At 45.3% G+C, this 18,491-nt stretch overlaps 1 protein-coding gene across 2 annotated transcripts in view; it reads left to right on the top strand.

The window, feature by feature from the left end:
- The first annotated feature begins 395 nt into the window (after positions 1-395).
- The window catches only part of LOC147107275 (MICOS complex subunit MIC26-like), a 36,345-nt gene continuing 18,249 nt past the window's right edge, over positions 396-18,491 (top strand). The window contains exons 1-3 of one of the 2 annotated variants that reach the window (XM_086006150.1): positions 406-546; positions 6,302-6,397; positions 8,452-8,571. In XM_086006150.1, coding sequence (XP_085862276.1) covers positions 544-546; positions 6,302-6,397; positions 8,452-8,571 — 219 coding nt within the window. In that variant the 5' untranslated portion in view covers positions 406-543. Of the gene's footprint in view, positions 547-6,301; positions 6,398-8,451; positions 8,572-18,491 lie in introns of both variants that reach the window. The other variant, XM_086006151.1, reaches the window with a different exon arrangement.

The raw sequence follows: 18,491 nt of genomic DNA, 5'->3' as shown, positions 1-18,491 counted from the left end.
TGGATACAATTTCTCCTTATTTACTCTGTCAAAACCCTTCAAGATTTTGAACACCTCGATCAGATCTGCTCTTAACCTTCTCTGCACTAAGGAGAACAACCCCAGTTTCTCTCGTCTCTCCAAGTAACTGAAGTCTTTCATCCCCGGTACCATTCTGGTAAAACTCCTCTGTGGGATTCGGCAGGATATCTGTGGCATTGCAGCAGACGGCTAGAAACCCGCCACACAGGAGTGCTGACAGTGGCCTCAGGGCAAAACTCAAGCCCCAGGCTTATGGCAAAACATAGGCCTCATGGCAGAACTTTTCCCTCTGCCGCCCTCCGAACTCTTTCTCTCCATCGCTCTGCCCTTTCTCCCTCTCTCTCTCTCTCTCTCCCCTTTCTTTGTTTCTCACTCCCTCGCTGCCGCTCTCCCTCTCCACCAACGTTCTGCTATTTTGACTTTTAAAAATTTTTTTGACCGTCCGACGCTGCCGTAGATTTATTCCCACAATGCACTGCTCTCCAGGACACTCCGTCCCCAGAACAGAAAATAGAAACAACCATGGTGAGTATTAGAGATAGTGATATAGTGTGGTAAACCTGGTATAGTGAGTTACCTCAATACAGAGACAGTGTGGTACCTCAATATATAGATAGTGAGTACTTCAATATAGAGACAGTGTGGTACCTCAATATATAGATAGTGAGTACCTCAATATATAGATAGTGAGTACCTCAATATAGAGACAGTGAGTACCTCAATATATAGATAGTGAGTACCTCAATATAGAGACAGTGAGTACCTCAATATATAGATAGTGAGGTACCTCAATATATAGATAGTGAGTACCTCAATATAGAGACAGTGTGGTACCTCAATATAGAGACAGTGAGTACCTCAATATAGAGACAGTGTGGTACCTCAATATAGAGACAGTGTGGTACCTCAATATAGAGACAGTGAGTACCTCAATATATAGATAGTGAGTACCTCAATATAGAGACAGTGAGTACCTCAATATAGAGACAGTGAGTACCTCAATATATAGATAGTGAGTTACCTCAATACAGAGACAGTGTGGTACCTCAATATATAGATAGTGAGTACCTCAATATAGAGACAGTGTGGTACCTCAATATATAGATAGTGAGTACCTCAATATAGAGACAGTGTGGTACCTCAATATAGAGACAGTGTGGTACCTCAATATAGAGACAGTGTGGTACCTCAATATAGAGACAGTGTGGTACCTCAATATAGAGACAGTGAGTACCTCAATATATAGATAGTGAGTACCTCAATATAGAGACAGTGAGTACCTCAATATATAGATAGTGAGTACCTCAATATAGAGACAGTGTGGTACCTCAATATATAGATAGTGAGTACTTCAATATAGAGACAGTGTGGTACCTCAATATATAGATAGTGAGTACCTCAATATATAGATAGTGAGTACCTCAATATAGAGACAGTGAGTACCTCAATATATAGATAGTGAGGTACCTCAATATATAGATAGTGAGTACCTCAATATAGAGACAGTGTGGTACCTCAATATAGAGACAGTGAGTACCTCAATATAGAGACAGTGTGGTACCTCAATATATAGATAGTGAGTACCTCAATATAGAGACAGTGTGGTACCTCAATATATAGATAGTGAGTACCTCAATATATAGATAGTGAGTACCTCAATATAGAGACAGTGAGTACCTCAATATAGAGACAGTGTGGTACCTCAATATATAGATAGTGAGTACCTCAATATAGAGACAGTGTGGTACCTCAATATAGAGACAGTGAGTACCTCAATATAGAGACAGTGTGGTACCTCAATATATAGATAGTGAGTACCTCAATATAGAGACAGTGTGGTACCTCAATATATAGATAGTGAGTACCTCAATATAGAGACAGTGAGTACCTCAATATAGAGACAGTGTGGTACCTCAATATAGAGACAGTGAGTACCTCAATATATAGATAGTGAGTACCTCAATATAGAGATAGTGAGTACCTCAATATAGAGACAGTGTGGTACCTCAATATAGAGACAGTGTGGTACCTCAATATAGAGACAGTGTGGTACCTCAATATAGAGACAGTGTGGTACCTCAATATATAGATAGTGAGTACCTCAATATAGAGACAGTGAGTACCTCAATATATAGATAGTGAGTACCTCAATATAGAGACAGTGTGGTACCTCAATATATAGATAGTGAGTACTTCAATATAGAGACAGTGTGGTACCTCAATATATAGATAGTGAGTACCTCAATATATAGATAGTGAGTACCTCAATATAGAGACAGTGAGTACCTCAATATATAGATAGTGAGTACCTCAATATAGAGACAGTGAGTACCTCAATATATAGATAGTGAGGTACCTCAATATATAGATAGTGAGTACCTCAATATAGAGACAGTGTGGTACCTCAATATAGAGACAGTGAGTACCTCAATATAGAGACAGTGTGGTACCTCAATATATAGATAGTGAGTACTTCAATATAGAGACAGTGTGGTACCTCAATATATAGATAGTGAGTACCTCAATATATAGATAGTGAGTACCTCAATATAGAGACAGTGAGTACCTCAATATATAGATAGTGAGTACCTCAATATAGAGACAGTGAGTACCTCAATATAGAGACAGTGTGGTACCTCAATATATAGATAGTGAGTACTTCAATATAGAGACAGTGTGGTACCTCAATATATAGATAGTGAGTACCTCAATATATAGATAGTGAGTACCTCAATATAGAGACAGTGAGTACCTCAATATATAGATAGTGAGTACCTCAATATAGAGACAGTGAGTACCTCAATATAGAGACAGTGAGTACCTCAATATATAGATAGTGAGGTACCTCAATATATAGATAGTGAGTACCTCAATATAGAGACAGTGTGGTACCTCAATATAGAGACAGTGAGTACCTCAATATAGAGACAGTGTGGTACCTCAATATATAGATAGTGAGTACCTCAATATATAGACAGTGTGGTACCTCAATATAGACACAGTGTGGTACCTCAATATATAGATAGTGTGGTACCTCAATATAGAGACAGTGTGGTACCTCAATATAGAGACAGTGAGTACCTCAATATAGAGACAGTGTGGTACCTCAATATAGAGACAGTGTGGTACCTCAATATAGAGACAGTGAGTACCTCAATATAGAGACAGTGTGGTACCTCAATATATAGATAGTGAGTACCTCAATATATAGATAGTGTGGTACCTCAATATAGAGACAGTGAGTACCTCAACATAGAGACAGTGTGGTACCTCAATATATAGATAGTGAGTACCTCAATATAGAGACAGTGTGGTACCTCAATATATAGATAGTGAGTACCTCAATATAGAGACAGTGTGGTACCTCAATATAGAGACAGTGTGGTACCTCAATATAGAGACAGTGAGTACCTCAATATATAGATAGTGAGTACCTCAATATATAGATAGTGAGTACCTCAATATAGAGACAGTGAGTACCTCAATATATAGAGAGTGAGTACCTCAATATAGAGATAGTGAGTACCTCAATATAGAGACAGTGTGGTACCTCAATATATAGATAGTGAGTACCTCAATATAGAGACAGTGAGTACCTCAATATAGAGACAGTGTGGTACCTCAATATATAGTGAGTGAGTACCTCAATATAGAGACAGTGTGGTACCTCAATATAGAGACAGTGTGGTACCTCAATATAGAGACAGTGTGGTACCTCAATATAGAGACAGTGTGGTACCTCAATATATAGATAGTGAGTACCTCAATATAGAGACAGTGTGGTACCTCAATATATAGATAGTGAGTACCTCAATATAGAGACAGTGTGGTACCTCAATATAGAGACAGTGTGGTACCTCAATATAGAGATAGTGAGTACCTCAATATAGAGACAGTGTGGTACCTCAATATAGAGACGGTGTGGTACCTCAATATAGAGACGGTGTGGTACCTCAATATAGAGACGGTGTGGTACCTCAATATAGAGACGGTGTGGTACCTCAATATAGAGACAGTGTGGTACCTCAATATATAGATAGTGATATAGTGTGGTATACCTGGTATAGTGATATACCTCAATATATAGATAGTGTGGTGAGTGAGGTACCTCAATATATAGATAGTGATATAGTGTGGTACCTCCAATATATAGATAGTGTGGTACCTCAATATAGAGACAGTGTGGTACCTCAATATAGAGATAGTGATATAGTGTGGTATACCTGGTATAGTGATATACCTCAATATAGAGACAGTGTGGTACCTCAATATATAGATAGTGAGTACCTCAATATAGAGACAGTGTGGTACCTCAATATAGAGACAGTGTGGTACCTCAATATAGAGACAGTGTGGTACCTCAATATAGAGATAGTGAGTACCTCAATATATAGACAGTGTGGTACCTCAATATATAGACAGTGTGGTACCTCAATATATAGATAGTGAGTACCTCAATATATAGATACGGTGCGGTGAGTGAGTGAGCACCTCAATATATAGATGCGGTGAGTGAGTGAGTACCTCAATATATAGATACGGTGCGGTGAGTGAGTGAGTACCTCAATATATAGATACGGTGCGGTGAGTGAGTGAGTACCTCAATATATAGATACGGTGCGGTGAGTGAGTGAGTACCTCAATATACAGAAACGGTGCGGTGAGTGAGTGAGTACCTCAATATACAGATACGGTGCGGTGAGTGAGATACCGCAATATACAGATACAGTGCGGTGAGTGAGATACCGCAATATACAGATACAGTGCGGTGAGTGAGATACCTCAATATACAGATACAGTGCGGTGAGTGAGATACCTCAATATACAGATACAGTGCGGTGAGTGAGATACCTCAATATACAGATACAGTGCGGTGAGTGAGATACCTCAATATACAGATACAGTGCGGTGAGTGAGATACCTCAATATACAGATACAGTGCGGTGAGTGAGATACCTCAATATACAGATACAGTGCGGTGAGTGAGATACCTCAATATACAGATACAGTGCGGTGAGTGAGATACCTCAATATATAGATACAGTGCGGTGAGTGAGATACAGGTAGACTATCCTTTATTCGAACTTCCGAAAACCGAAACCCTCTAAAAACCGAAAGTTTTTTCGTTCAGCGTAAGTCGTGCGCACGACATGACCAGAGTGGCGCACGACTTACACTGAGCAGGGCAGAGGGTCACTGAGTTCCCTCCTGGGTAGGAGATTGCAGGCCGAGCCAGGCAGTGTGAAGGAGGTATACCAGGAGAGTGAACCCAACAATACAGTGGCCCGTCCGATAGCTGCAGTGGCCTGTCCGATATTCTTTTCTCCCCCCGACCCCCACCCTTTCGGATAAGGGATAGTGTATCCTTTATCCGCACTTCCGAAAACCGAAATCCTCTGAAAACCAAAAGTTTTTTCGTTCAGCGTAAGTCGTGCGTACGACCCCGACCCCCCGCCGACCCCGACCCCTGCCGACCCCCACCCCCGACAAATTTCCCAGTCTTATAAAATACCTTCTGAAATCCGAAATTTTCCGAAAACCGAAACACGGCTGGTCCCGAGGTTTTCGGATAAAGGATAGTCTACCTGTACCTCAATATATAGATAGTGCGGTGAGTGAGATACCTCAATATACAGATACAGTGCGGTGAGTGAGATACCTCAATATATAGATACAGTGCGGTGAGTGAGATACCTCAATATATAGATACAGTGCGGTGAGTGAGATACCTCAATATATAGATAATTCTGTCTGTTATGTGGAGTGTGAGATAAATGGTTTATTGCGTAGCATGGTGTGGTGCAGTGCCATACAGACTGGGAAAGACTTGGCTTTGTTCCTTGACCATTGTCATCTGGTATCCATCCGGCCAAAGAAAGAAATCTAAAAAGGAATTAGTTGATGCAGTCCCGCTCTCTCATTTCTTCACGGTGAAGTGCATGCCCTTTGTGGTACGACTTGGCCTCAACAAGCCTTCCATAATATCCATGGCTTCTAACTCAGCCATGCTTTGATCTGAGTGTGAGAGCAGTGTAGGAATCCGGGAGCGAAAATCTCAAAGAAGAAATCATTGTTGGAGGGGGAGGGGGGGAGCCTGACAGGAGGGTAGGTCACCTAAATGTTTTTTTATTACACTTATTCCTTTAGCAAAGTGGGGATTTGTCAATTAAAGGCGAGCAGTGACTGGAGCTAAGGTCCGACAGTGGTTAGTGAAGGGTTAAGGAGAGATTACATAAAAGTCCAGCCTATCAGTCTCTTAACCCTGTGTACTTCCTTGCAGGTTGTTGGACTGTCAACGTTCCGCATAAGCCTGCCCCTGGCTTCAGTGTTTGCACAGAGCGGTAAAGAAGAGAAAGGGCTTCTCAAGGTTGACCAGGTAATCTCCTCATCCAGAAGAGTCAGGAAACTCAATATTTTTTTTGGACATGAAAGCTTACAGAGGAAAGACTAGAATTTGAAGATCACCTCACCCCCACCCTCAGAAACATCCCAAAGCACTTTGCACTCCAGGGGTGATTATTGTCAATCTCAGAATGTAGCCCCCATTAAGACTGGAATTCCAATCCCAGATCCAAGCACACATTAATGCATGATGCAGTATTCAGCTTGCTTTAAGTTGCACATCCCCGATTGCCTTCGCCCCAATGTAGGCGGCCGTGTCTCCAGCTGCCTAGGCCCTAAGCTCTGGAATTCCCTCCCTAAATCTCTCCGCCTCTCTACCTCTCTCTCCTTTTAAGATGCTCCTTAAAACCTACCTCATTAACCAAGCTTATGGTCACCTGTCCTAATATCTCCTTATGTGGCCGGTATCAAATTATATCTGATAATAATGCTCCTGTGAAGCACCTTGGGACGTTTTACTACATTAAAGGCGCTGTATAAATGCAAGATGTTGTTGTTGTCCCACATTAAACCAATCTGAATAACAGCCATTGAGAGAGTACTCTGCCAACAGCTGGAGTAAAGGGAGGGAATTCCCAGAAAGATGTCCACCTTGTTGGGGAAGCCCCTTTACACAAGAGGGTCTTTCCCAAATCTGAGGCTGGGAAGTGAACTGACCAGTTCTGGACCCTGCTCCGACCCCAAGCACCTATTTGTTCTGGCCCCTCGCCCTCCCATTCTCCCAGCTATTGCCTCATACTCTGAACACCTGCCCCTTCTCTCCTACTGTGTCCTACACCGAGCACCCGTGCCTTCTCGCCCCTGAACCTTTCCTTCTCCCTCTCACCACATCCCACCTCCTAGCCACATCCATCCCCCGCTGGCACCTCCGAGGTGTCACTGGAGAATGGCCCAGATCCCTCCACTCACCAGCCACCTGTGGCTCAAGGTGAGCCCATCGCTTACTGCACTGCCCGGAACCCGCCCCTACCCAACACCCTTCAGCCACCAGTACAAAATGCTCCCCCCACTGCCTTTTTGCTCCCACCCTCCACCACCACCCACCAACTCCCACACGAGAGACAGATGGAACAGTTAGAATGATCGAGAGAGAGTGAGAAGGAAAAGAGTACAGAGAACCAGAAAAGAATAGATAATCAGAAGAGTAAAGCAAGAGAGAACCTGCATCACGACGAGAGGTAAGATGGCCATCTCCTCTGATTTATGGGAAATCAGCTAGTACGTTCAAAAAAAGGACTTGAGATGTCAGTTATCTTCCTCACAAATCTACATTCCAGCCATGATTGCAATTTCCCAATGTGGGACTACATCGACAAACCGATTAAAATGATAGACAGTGTAACGTTACATTGAAATTAGGTTTGCAAAGTGGAAGGCATCCCACAGAGAATGCTGTTAACTTAAGGCTGTACTTCATTTTGTAATTAGTATTTATTTCACCACATCAGCGTCCGTTGCATTCTTGTCCTGCTGATTGCTAAAGCGCGGCATCACACGGAAATCACGGAGAATGACATGGGAAGTGCTGGATGCAGAGTAACTCCATCCCACTCCTTGTTCCACATGATACCCAGGTGGGGTGGGCGGGGGTGAGGGCGGAGGACACATGTAGTGAGATTAGTATTGAATTGATACAGGGCTTTGGGGAGAGAGCGGGGCAGTGGGATTAGTTTTGGATTGATACAGGGCGATGGGGAGAGAGCGGGGCAGTGGGATTAGTTTTGGATTGATGCAGGGCTACGAGGAGGGAGCGGGGCAGTGGGATGAGCTTGGGATTGATACAGGGCGATGGGGAGAGAGTGGGGCAGTGGGATTAGTTTGGGATTGATACAGGGCTATGGGGAGAGAGCGGGGCAGTGGGATTAGTTTTGGATTGATACAGGGTTATGGGATATAATTTGCATATGTGGTGCTGTTAAATAGAATTAGTTGCATTACTAGCGATGTGCATTCTCATTACGCATTCTGTGTGGGTAACCCTTATATGGTCAGCACAGACAGTAACCTTTCTCACTCCTTGATTTTCAGTTGTCACTTTATACAACTCCGGCTAATATTTATCGATTTGAGAAGGCGCAAGCAAGCCAGCTTGAAGAGAGAATCGCTGAGCTCCGAAAGTTAGCTGCACCATATACCACCTGGTACCAGGTACCGCAAATTCCTTAAACTCTGTCTTCTGGGAATGACCTTGAGATTATTTGAAGCCACTTTCTTTGTCTGTGCTGATCACTTGCATTTCTTGCCCTCGTGGTATCCTCCAGAGATGAGAGTGATGATTACAGCTGCCTTCTGCCAAGAGCATTCGTCTCAAGATCATTTGGGGCATTGGATGTTTCCTGTTTGATGATTTCTTCGGATAGTAGAAAATTTGTTTTAACTGTAGGGCTGCTTCCATTATTCCTTGGATCTGAAAGTAATGCTATGAATAACCCTAATGGGGGGCCACTCTAAATGGTGGTTAACCAGCAGGATGGGCCCCATCTAAAGGCTTCCTAGAATCATAGGATAGTTACAGCACAGTAGGAGGCCATTCGGCCCGTCGAGCCCGTGCCGGCTCTCTCCAAGAGCACTTCAGCTAGTCCCACTCCCCCGCCCTTTCCCCATAGCCCTGCAAATGTTTTTCTTTCAGATACTTATCCAATTCCCTTTTGAAAGCCACGATTGAATCTGCCTCCACCACCCTTTCAGGCAGTGCATTCCAGATCATAACCACTCGCTGCGTAAAAAAGTTTTTCCTCATGTCGCCTTTGGTTCTTTTGCCAATCACCTTGAATCTGTGTCCTCTGGTTCTCAACCCTTCCGCTAATGGAAACAGTTTCTCTCTATCTACTCTGTCTAGACCCCTCATGATTTTGAACACCTCTATCAAATCGTCTCTCAACCTTCTCTGCTCGAAGGAGAACAACCCCAGCTTCTCCAGTCTATCCACGTAACTGAAGTCCCTCATCTCTGGAATCATTCTCGTGAATCTTTTCTGCACCCTCTCTAAGGTCTTCACATCCTTCCTAAAGTGCGGTGCCCAGAATTAGACACCGTACTCCAGTTGAGGCCGAACCAGTGTTTCATAACTGTTCATCATAACTTCCCTGCTTTTGTACTCTATGCCTCTATTCATGAAGTTCAGGATCCCGTAAGCCTTTTTAACCACTTTCTCAACCTGCCCTGCCACCTTCAACAATTTGTGCACATACACCCCCAGGTCTCTCTGTTCATGCACCCCCTTTAGGATTGTATCCTTTAGTTTATATTGCCTCTCCTCATTCTTTCTATCAAAATGTTATCACTTCACACTTTTCTGCGTTAAATTTCATCTGCCACGTGTCCGCCCATTCCACCAGCCTGTCTATGTCTTCTTGAAGTCTATCACTCTCCTCACTGTTCACTATACTTCCAAGTTTTGTGTCATCTGCAAATTTTGAAATTGTGCCCTGTACACCCAAGTCCAAGTCATTAATATATATCAAGAAAAGCAGTGGTCCTAGAACCGACCCCTGGGGAACACCACTGTATACCTTCCTCCAGTCCGAAAAACAACCGTTCACCACTGCTCTCTGTTTCCTGTCACTTAGCCAATTTTGTATCCATGCTGCCACTGTCCCTTTTATTCCATGGGCTTCAACTTTGCTGGCAAGCCTATTATGTGGCACTTTGTCGAACACCTTTTGGAAATCCATGTACACTACGCCAACCGCATTACCCTCATCAACCCTCTCTGTTACCTCATCAAAAAACTCAATCAAGTTAATTGAACATGATTTGCCTTTAACAAATTCGTGCTGGCTTCCCTTAATGAATCCACACTTGTTCAAGTGACTGTTAATTTTGTCCCGGAATATCATTTCTAAAAGCTTCCCCACTACTGAGGTTAAACTGACTGGCCTGTAGTTGCTGGGTTTATCTTTACACCCTTTTTTGAACAAGGGTGTAACATTTGCAATTCTCCAGTCCTCTGGCACCAGCCCTGTATCTAAGGAGGATTGGAAGATTATGACCAGTACCTCCGCAATTTCCACCTTTACTTCCCTCAGCATCCTAGGATGCATCCCATCCGGTCCTGGTGACTTATCTACTTTAAGTACAGCCAGCCTTTCTAGTACCTCCTCCTTATCAATTTTTATCCCATCCAGTACCTCAACTACTTCCTCTTTCACTATGACTTTGGCAGCATCTTCTTCCTTGGTAAAGACAGATGCAAAATACTCATTTAGTACCTCAGCCATGCCCTCTGCCTCCATGCGTAGGTCTCATTTTCATTCCTAATCAGCCCCACCCCTCCTCTTACTACCCATTTATTATTTATATGCCTATAGAAGACTTTGATTCCCTTTTATGTTAGCTGCCAGTCTATTCTCATACTCTCTCTTTGCCCCTCTTATTTCCTTTTTCACTTCCCCTCTGAACTTTCTATATTCAGCCTGGTTCTCACTTGTATTCGCAACCTGACATCTGTCATACATATCTGCTTCATCTTACTCTCTATCTCTTTCGTCATCCAGGGAGCTCTGGCTTTGGCTGGCCTACCTTTCCCCCTCGTGGGAATGTACCTCGACTGTACCCGAACCATCTCCTCTTTAAAGCCAGCCCATTGTTCGATTACAGTTTTGCCTGCCAATCTTTGATTCCAATTTACCCGGGCCAGATCCATTCTCAACCCACTGAAATTGGCCTTCCTCCAATTAAGTATTTTTATTCTAGATTGCTCCTTGACCTTTTCTATAGCTAATCTAAACCTTATAATACTATGATCACTGTTCCCTAAATATTCACCTACTGACACTTGCTCCACTTGACCCACCTCATCCCCCAGAACCAGATCCGGCAATGCCTCCTTCCTCGTTGGGCCGGAAACATACTGATCAAGAAAGTTCTCCTGAACACGCTTCAGAAATTCTTCCCCCGCTCTGCCCTTTACTCTATTACTATCCTAGTCTATATTAGGATAGTTGAAGTCCCCCATTATCACTACTCTATAGTTCTTGCTCCTCTCAGTAATTTCTCTGCAAATTTGCTCCTCTTTATCCTTCCCACTAATTGGTGGCCTATAGAATACACCCAGTAGTGTAATGGCACCTCGATTGTTTCTCAACTCTAACCAAATAGATTCTGTCCTTGACCCCTCCAGGACATCGTCTCTCTCCAGCACTGTAATATTCTCCTTAACCAATACTGCTACACCACCTCCTTTCTTTCCTTTCCTATCTTTCCTGAACATCTTATATCCAAGAATATTTAATACCCAATCCTGCCCTTTTTTGAGCCAGGTCTCCGTTATCCCCACAGCATCATGTTCCCATGTGGCTATTTGCACCTGCAGCTCACCAACCTTATTTACCACACTTTCTGCATTCACACACATGCCCTGTAAACTTGTCTTTAGACCTTCTTGTAGTCTCTAAGTCTGACCCCACCTAATATCTTACTATTTCTTACTCTAGTGCCATCTGTCTCTCCCCATCCTTTGTGCAATTTGTTTCTCCTTTCTAATGCTACATCCTGGTGCCCATCCCCATCCAAATTAGTTTAAACCCTCCCCAACAGCACGAGCAAACCCTGCCGCGAGGACATGGGTTCCGGCTCTGTTGAGGTGCAACCCGTCCGACCTGTACAGGTCCCACCTCCCCCAGGGCCAGCCCCAATGCCCCAGGAATCTGAAGCTCTCCCTCCTGCACCATCTCTCCAGCCACGCATTCACCTGCTCGATCCTCCTATTTCTATACTCACTAGCTCGTGGCACAGGGAATAATCCGGAGATGACTACCTTTTGAGGTCCTGCTTTTTAATCTCTTTCCTAGCTCCCTATAATCTGCCTGCAGGACCTCATCCCTCTTTCTATCTATGTCGATGGTACTGATATGAACTGTGACCTCTGGCTGTTCACCCTCCCCCCTCAGAATGTTCTGCAGCCGCTCGGTGACACCCTTGACCCTGGTACCAGGGAGGCGACATACCATCCTGGAGTCACGTCAGTGGCCGCAGAAATGCCTGTCTGTTCCCCTTACTATCGAATCTCCTATCACTATTGCTTTCTCGATCGTCCTCCTCCACCCCCCTGTACAGCTGAGCCACCCGTGGTGCCATGGACTTGGCTCTGCCTGTACTCCCCAGAGGAACCATTGCCCTCATCAGTATTCAGACTGGCTGGAGAGCGAGATTCACTCGGGATTTCTGCACTACCTGCCTGGTCCTCCTTGTCTGTCTGACGGTCACCCGTTCCCTCCCTGCCTGCACACACTTATGCTGTGGGGTGACCACCTCCTGAAACGTGCTGTCCACGTAGCTCTCAGCCCCCCGATGCACCGCAGTGACGCCAACTGCTGCTCCAGCTCCGAAACCCGGAGCTCGAGCTCCTCCAGCCAACAACACTTCCTGCACAGGTGGTTGTCCAGGACACGGGAAACGTCCTGGAATCCCCACATGGCACAGGATGTGCATTCCATGGGATTTATTATCTTAATGGCAAGAAACTGGAAAGTACTGAAGTACAAAGGGATCTGGGGGTCCTGGTGCACGAAACTCAAAAGGTTAGTATGCAGGTGCAGCAAGTGATTAAGAAGGCCAATGGAATGTTGGCTTTCATTGCTAGGGGGATAGAATATAAAAATAGGGAGGTATTGCTTCAGTTGTACAAGGTATTGGTGAGACCGCACCTGGACTACTGCGTACAGTTTTGGTGTCCATACTTAAGAAAGGACATACATGCTCTCGAGTCAGTACAAAGAAGGGTCGCTCGGTTAATCCTGGGGATGAGGGGATGGACATATGAGGAGAGGTTGAGTAGATTGGGACTCTACTCATTGGAGTTCAGAAGAATGAGAGGCGATCTTATTGAAACATATAAGATTGTGAAGGGGTTGGATCGGGTGGATGCAGGGAGGATGTTCCCGATGATGGGTGAAACTAGAACTAGGGGGCATAGTCTTAGAATAAGGGGCTGCTCTTTCAAAACTGAGATGAGGAGGAACTACTTCACTCAGAGGGTGGTAGGTCCATGGAATATGCTGCCCCAAAAAGCTGTAGAAGCTACATCATTACATAAATTTAAAACAGAAATAGACAGTTTCCTAGAAGTAAAGGGAATTAAGGGTTATGGGGAGCGGGCAGGAATTTGGACATGAGTCTAGGTTCGGATCGGACATGGCCCTGTGGGTAGCGGAGTGGGCCCAGGGGCCGTGTAGCCTGATCCTGCTCCTATTTCATGTGTCTAATTCTGTTAGATTCAGGAGATGGTTCTGTGATAGTAGATTGGCGGTTAGGATTAGATCAGCCATGATCTTATTGAATGGCGGAGCAGGCTCGAGAGGCCGATTGGCCTACTCCTGCTCCTATTTCTTATGTTCTTATGGACTGAGGTGCCCTGCCATGCCTCTATTTAAGTAACAACAGAAATAAACTTAAGGCTAAAAAAAAAAATCACCAACTACTCACCAATCAGCTCCTTCCCTTGCGTTGACGTCACTTACCTCGCTCCCTGACACTCGCGCTCCCTCCAGGCTCTTGGGCCTACCTTTATCTGCGGCCGCTCCTCTCGCTTGCCCACAGGTCTGCTCTCGTGTCTATTAACTTAGAGACCTTGGGTCCTGTGGCTCCACTCCTCCTTTTCAGTCAGACGTCTCCACCGCCTTCCTCCTCTCCACTGATTCCTGCGCTCACAAAATTCCTCCACGCTGCTTACGATTCACTCCCTTTGCGACCTCCCAGCTCTGAACCCAAGCATTGTAATTCCAACTGTATACTTCCGGGGATATCAACAGATGTGAGCTTTGAGCACGCTTGACTTGCTTCCCTTTGGTTTGAAGGTGGGCAAGCACATAAAACAGACATTCTAATAACTAACTAGCTGTGTGATAAAATGTCTTCAACCTTCCCCTTTGTTGTTCTGCTGATAACACTCACCTGTGAGATAATGGATCATAAATCCCTTTCTTAAGTTAAAGATCAATGCAAACGGACAGAAAGAAATGATGATGTAGATGATAATTCAAGAGCAGAGTGAGAGGAGCTCGGGGATTTCTTTCTCTCCAAGATTGAGACCATCCATTCAGCTGCCTCTGCTGTTTGACCCCTTCTGACTGCTCACGAACCCAAACTGCCCCCCATCCCATCCCCACCATATCCCCGAACCCAAGTCTCACTCTAGTTTCTCCGCCGTCTCCTTCCAGCCCCCTCCAAGCTCAACTCGCCCATGAGACTCACCTCCTGCTCCCTCTCCTCAAGCACAGCCCCCCTTTCAAAACCCCTGCCATCACCCCCTCCTCAAATAATTGACACCCTATCTCCAACCTCCCTTTCCTCTCCAAACCCTTGAATATGTTGTTGATCTGCGCTTGCAGCTCTAGAACTTTTGATTTGAATTCCTCCAGTCAGTTATCCGCCCCTGCCACAGCACTGAAGTGGTCCTAACCAAAGTCATGAATGACATCCTCTGTGAATGTGATCACAGTGTATTATCCCTCCTCGTCCGCCTCGACCTCTCTGCAGCCTTCGACACAGTCAATCCCACCATGCTCCTCCATAGCCTTTCCTCCAGCTCAGTGGGACTGCCCTCATTTATTCCACTCTTACCTATCCGATCATAGACTGAGCTTCTCCAGCAATGGCTTCTCTTCCAGCCCCCACACTGTTACCTCAATGATTTGTCCTTGGTTCCTTCTCTTCCTCATCTACATGCTGCCCCTTTGGTGACATCATCTTTAGACATGGGGTCAACTTCCACCTGTATGCTGATGACCCCCAGGTCCATTTAGGGGTAAGCCATTTAGGACAGAAATGAGGAGGAATTTCTTCACCCAGAGAGTGGTGAACCTGTGGAATTCTCTACCACAGAAGGCAGTAGAGGCCAATTCATTAAATATATTCAAGAAGGAGTTGGATATATTTCTTAAGGCTAAAGGGATCAAGCAGTATGGGGAGAAGGCAGGGACCGGGTACTGAAATTGGATGATCAGCCATGATCGCATTGAATGGCGGAGCAGGCTCGAGGGGCCGAATGGCCTACTCCTGCTCCAAACTTCTATGTTTCTATGTCCAACTCTCCACCACCTCTCTTGACCCATCCACTGCCTCTGTGCGGTTAGACTGCTTGTCCGGCATTCAGTCTTGGATGAGCTTTAACTTCCTCTAGATCAAACATTGGCAAGACTGAAGCCATCATCTTTGGCCCACAGCACAAAACCTGTACCCTCGCCCCCGATTCCATCTCCCTCTCTGCCCATTGTCTGAGGTTGAACCAGACTGTTCGCAACCTCTGCATCCTATTTGACCCTGAGCTGAGCTTCCGACCCCATATCCTCTCCATCATAAAGAACGCCTATTTCCACCTCCGTAATATCGCCCGTCTCTGCCCCTGCCTCAGCTCATCTGTTGCTGAAACCCTCGTCCCTGCCTTTGTTACCTCGAGACTCGACTATTCCAACGCTCTCCAGGCCGGCCTCCCATCTTCCTCCTCCGTAAACTTGAGCTCCTCCAAAACTCTGCTGCCCCGTGTCCTAACTCACACCAAGTCCTGTGCTCACTGCCCCGTGTCCTAACTCACACCCAGTCCCGTTCACCCATCACCCCTGTGCTCACTGCCCCGTGTCCTAACTCACACCCAGTCCCGTTCACCCATCACCCCCTGTGCTCACTGCCCCGTGTCCTAACTCGCACCCAGTCCCGTTCACCCATCACCCCCTGTGCTCACTGCCCCGTGTCCTAACTCACACCCAGTCCCGTTCACCCATCGCCCCCTGTGCTCACTGCCCCGTGTCCTAACTCACACCCAGTCCCGTTCACCCATCACCCCCTGTGCTCACTGCCCCGTGTCCTAACTCACACCCAGTCCTGTTCACCCATCACCCCCTGTGCTCACTGCCCCGTGTCCTAACTCTCACCCAGTCCCGTTCACCCATCACCCCCTGTGCTCACTGCTCCGTGTCCTAACTCACACCAAGTCCTGTTCACCCATCACCCTGTGCTCACTGCCCCGTGTCCTAACTCGCTCCAATTCCTGTTCACCCATCACCCTGTGCTCACTGCCCCGTGTCCTAACTCACACCCAGTCCTGTTCACCCATCACCCTGTGCTCGCTGACCTACATTGGCCCCTGCTCCTTTATTGCCTCCAATTTAGAATTCTCATCCTCATGTTTATATCCCTCCATGGCCTCGCCCCTCCCTCTGTCTGTAACCTCCTCCAGCACTGCAACTCTGCCCCCTTCCTCCATACTCTCTGCTCGTTTGACTCTGGACTCTTGTGCATTCCTTGCCTCTCCGCCCCACTGTTGGAATTACCTCTCGAGAAGTAGAATCAGTTTGGGTGGAGCGAAGAAACAGCAAGGGGCAGAAAACATTGGTGGGAGTGGTTTATAGGCCCCCAATCAGTAGTTGTCATGTAGGGCAGAGTATAAATCAGGAAATTAGAGGCACATGTAACAAGGGTAATACAGTAATCATGGGGGACTTTAATCTACATATAGACTGGGCAAACCAAATTTGCAGTCATAGTGTGGAGGACGAATTCATGCAATGTATACAAGATAGTTTTCTAGATCAGTATGTTGCGATTTGGACAGGTTGGGGGAATGGGCGGATACGTGGCAGATGCACTATAATGTGGATAAATGCGAGGTTATCCACTTTGGGGGTAAAAACAGGAGGGTAGATTATTATCTAAATGGCAATAGATTGGGAGATGGGGAAGTGCAGAGGGACCTGGGTGTTCTTGTGCACCAGTCACTGAAGGAGAGCATGCAGGTGCAACAGGCGATTAAGAAGGCAAATGGTATGTTGGCCTTCATATCAAGGGGGTTCGAGTATAGGAATAGGGATACCTTACTACAGCTGTACAAGGTGCTGGTGAGACCGCATCTGGAGTATTGTGTACAGTTTTGGTCGCCCCATCTGCGGAAGGATGTTCTTGCCATGGAAAGAGTGCAACGGCGATTCACCAGGCTGATACCTGGAATGGCGGGAATGACCTACGAAGAGAGATTAAATAGTTTGGGCTTGTACTCACTGGAGTTTAGAAGATTGAGAGGGGATCTCATCGAAACATATAAAATTATGGCAGGCCTGGACAGGCTGAATTCAGAGAGAATGTTTCCAATGGCCGGGGAGCACAGAACCAGGGGCCACAGTCTAAAAATAGCGGGCAAATCATTTAAAACAGAGATGAGGAAGAATTTCTTCACTCAAAGAGTGGTGAGCCTGTGGAATTCCCTGCCACAGAGGGCTGTGAAGGCTAATTCAATAAATATTTTCAAGAGAGAATTGGATATATTTCTGAAGGCTAAGGGGATTAAGGGTTACGGAGAAAAGGCGGGGACGGGGTACTGAACTGGTAAGATCAGCTATGATCTCAGACGAAGATCAGCCATGATCTCATTGAATGGCGGAGCAGGCTCGAAGGGCCGAATGGCCTACTCCTGTTCCTATCTCTATGTTTTTCTATGTTTTTTCTATGAACCAACTAGGGAACAGGCTATTTTAGATCTAGTATTGTGCAACGAGAAAGGGTTAATTAATAACCTTGTAGTAAAGGGAACTTTAGGGAAGAGTGACCATAATATGATAAAATTTTATATTGAGTTTGAAAGTGACTTAGTTAAATCCAAAACTAGGGTCTTAAATCTGAACAAAGCAAACTATGTAGGTATGAGGGGCGAGTTGGCTAAGGTAGATTGGGAAACTACATTAAAAGGCATGACAGTGGACAAGCAATGGCTAGCATTTAAAGAATTAATACATAATTTACTACAAATATACTTTCCTTTTAAGGTATAAAAACCCCACAGAAAAAGTGGTCCAACCGTGGCTAACAAGTGAAGTTAAAGATAGTATTAGATCAAAGGAAGAGGCTTATAATGTTGCCAAGAAGAGTAGTAAGCCTGAGGATTGGGAGGATTTTAGAATTCAGCAAAGGAGGACCAAGAAATTGATAAAGAAAGGGAAAATAGAATATGAGAGTAAACTAGCGAGAGGCATAAAAACAGACTGCAAAAGCTTCTATAGCTTGTATGTAAAAAGGAAAAGATTAGCTGAAGTAAATGTGGGTCCCTTACAGGCTGAGACAGGAGAAATTATAATGGGGAA

The sequence above is a fragment of the Somniosus microcephalus genome, chromosome 14 (genome assembly GCF_052327205.1).
Source record: "Somniosus microcephalus isolate GS21.2 chromosome 14, FLI_Smic_1.0, whole genome shotgun sequence".
NCBI classification, from domain to species: Eukaryota; Metazoa; Chordata; class Chondrichthyes; order Squaliformes; family Somniosidae; genus Somniosus; species Somniosus microcephalus.
This window is presented reverse-complemented; position numbering and strand designations above follow the sequence as displayed.